Genomic DNA, 2,229 nt, shown 5'->3' with positions numbered 1-2,229 from the left:
CAATAGGAGTTAAACATGAGGTAAAGATGCTGGATGGATCTTCTAAAAGATTATGATTGTCAAATTATTTATCACCTCGGGAGAGGAAATGTAGTTAGCGATGCACTAAGTCGAAGAGAGCGTACTGTGCTAGCCCAAACAATGGCCTCTAGTTAGAAGATGATGGACACTGCAATCTCTCTGCCTTAACTATTATGGTAAAGGCACCAACCTCGCTCAGATCCGAGTCCTACAAGATCTCTTTATGAAGATCTAGGAAGTACAGGCCACAAACTCAGAACTCATCAAGAACCTAGGTAAGTTCACTTTAGATGAATCTCTTGATTTTAGGATCTCTGATCATAGATTGTTCGGATTCAAGAACTGAATTTGGGTCCCTGATGCAGTACACACCAATGTACTCAAGATCGTCCATTCTTTCAAGTTATCCATTCATCTTGGAAGTATCAAGATGTATCAAAACTTAAAATGATAATATTGGTGGCCAAGAATGAAGAAGGATATAGTTGACTACGTCTCCCGACCTTACTTGTCAAAGGATAAAGGCAAAACATTAAAGAGCCGGTGGCTTGCTACCGGGTCTTCTGATTCCCGAATAAAAATGGGATCACATGACTATGGATTTTGTCACTAGATTGTCCAGGACTTGTTCTAGTCGAAATTCCATTTGGGTCATTGTGGATAGGCTGACCAAGACTGCCCATTTCCTACCTATTCAAACCACGGACTCCACCAGTAAGTTAGCTCGCTTATATGTGGACTAGATTGTTCAACTTCATGGAGTTCTCTCATCCATTATATCTGACCGCGGCCCCCCAGTTCACCTCTCATTTTTGGGATAACTTCCAAGAAACTTTGGGGACTGGGTTGTACTTCAAAACTGCTTATCATCCCCAGACAGATGGTCAGTCTGAGCGTGCGATTTAGACATTGGAAGACATGTTATGTGCTTCCATTCTTGACTTTGGTGATAACTGGTATGAGTATCTTCCTCTTTGTGAATTTGCTTATAATAACATTTATCATTCCAGCATCGGTATGGCCCTATATAAAGCTTTGTATGGAAGGATTGTTGTTCCCCTACTTCCTGGAGTGAAGTCAGGAACCAATGCCACTTAGGACCAGACTTTATTCAGGTGACCATAGAGAAGGTTGCAATCATTCGTAAGAATTTGGCAACTTCCCAAAGTCGCCAAAAGAGCTACGTTGATAATCATAGACGATCCTTGGAGTTTGCTGTGGGAGATCAAGTTTTACTTAAAGTCTACCCCTATAAAGGTAAGATGCAGTTTGGAAAGAGAGGGAAGTTAAGCCCTCGTTTTGTGGGACCTTTTTTGATCGTCGAGCACATTGGACCTGTGGCTTACCGCCACACTTTATCTCGGGAGTTTGTAGGTTTACATGATGTCTTTCATGTCTCAATGCTCAAGAAGTACCACCCTAATCCTTCTCATGTTATTCCTCATGATGAGGTACAAGTAAAAGGCAATATGACCTATGAGGAGGTTCTTGTGAAAATTTTTGTATGGACTGATAAGGTCTTGCGTAACAAGATGATTCCCATGGTGAAGGTACATTGGTAGCATCACACCTCGGAAAAAGTGATGTGGGAATTGAAGGACAGAATGATGAAAAAGTATCCAGATTTATTTGAGACAAATTTAGGGACCAAAGTTTTTAGGTGGGAGGGATGTAACCTCACCTATCACTATGCTAAAATGATTAGGAAACTCTATTTATTTGGGACTTTTCCCGCTTTAAACTTATGTTAATTTACACTGTTTAACATTTTTTGAGATTCATAATTTTGTCTATTTTTATTTTTATTTATTTTATTATTTTTATTTTTATTTTATTTTATTTCAAAGGGAAAATTTAGAAAAAAAATCAGAAAACGGTGAACCTGGAGAAAACCTGCTCACAAGAAAAATCTCGTGAAAAAGTAGTTTTCCTGTGCGAGTGCTGGGCACTATGTATGGGCACACAGTTGCCGCAGGGCATGCACACAGCACACACGTCACCTCTGCATGAACGCACGTGGGCACAACACGCACATCTCTTCCACGCGCATGGTGCAGGGTCAGGACCTGTGCGCACATCTAGTCGCATGTAGGCGGGCCGTCTAGGATTCATTTCTCATGCACGTGCAGCAGTAGGGCAGTGCACCACAACTGTATTAGGCGGTTTGCCACCGCCGCTGGTGGAGGAAATTTGTAACACCCCAAGTGT

The 2,229-nt window shown here is 41.5% G+C and overlaps 1 protein-coding gene across 1 annotated transcript; it reads left to right on the top strand.

The window, feature by feature from the left end:
* The first annotated feature begins 753 nt into the window (after window positions 1–753).
* On the top strand, window positions 754–1,583 carry LOC148256464 (uncharacterized). The gene is made up of 2 exons (XM_088220527.1): window positions 754–904; window positions 1,099–1,583. The coding sequence occupies exons 1-2, from the start codon at window positions 754–756 to the stop codon at window positions 1,581–1,583; spliced, it is 636 nt and encodes a 211-aa protein (XP_088076653.1).
* Window positions 1,584–2,229: the final 646 nt, after the last annotated feature.

Source organism: Carica papaya, chromosome 5 (assembly GCF_054855325.1).
Source record: "Carica papaya isolate Zhongbai chromosome 5, ASM5485532v1, whole genome shotgun sequence".
Taxonomy (NCBI): Eukaryota; Viridiplantae; Streptophyta; class Magnoliopsida; order Brassicales; family Caricaceae; genus Carica; species Carica papaya.
The sequence above is the reverse complement of the archived record's forward strand: the minus strand, read 5'-3'. Positions and strand labels throughout refer to the sequence as shown.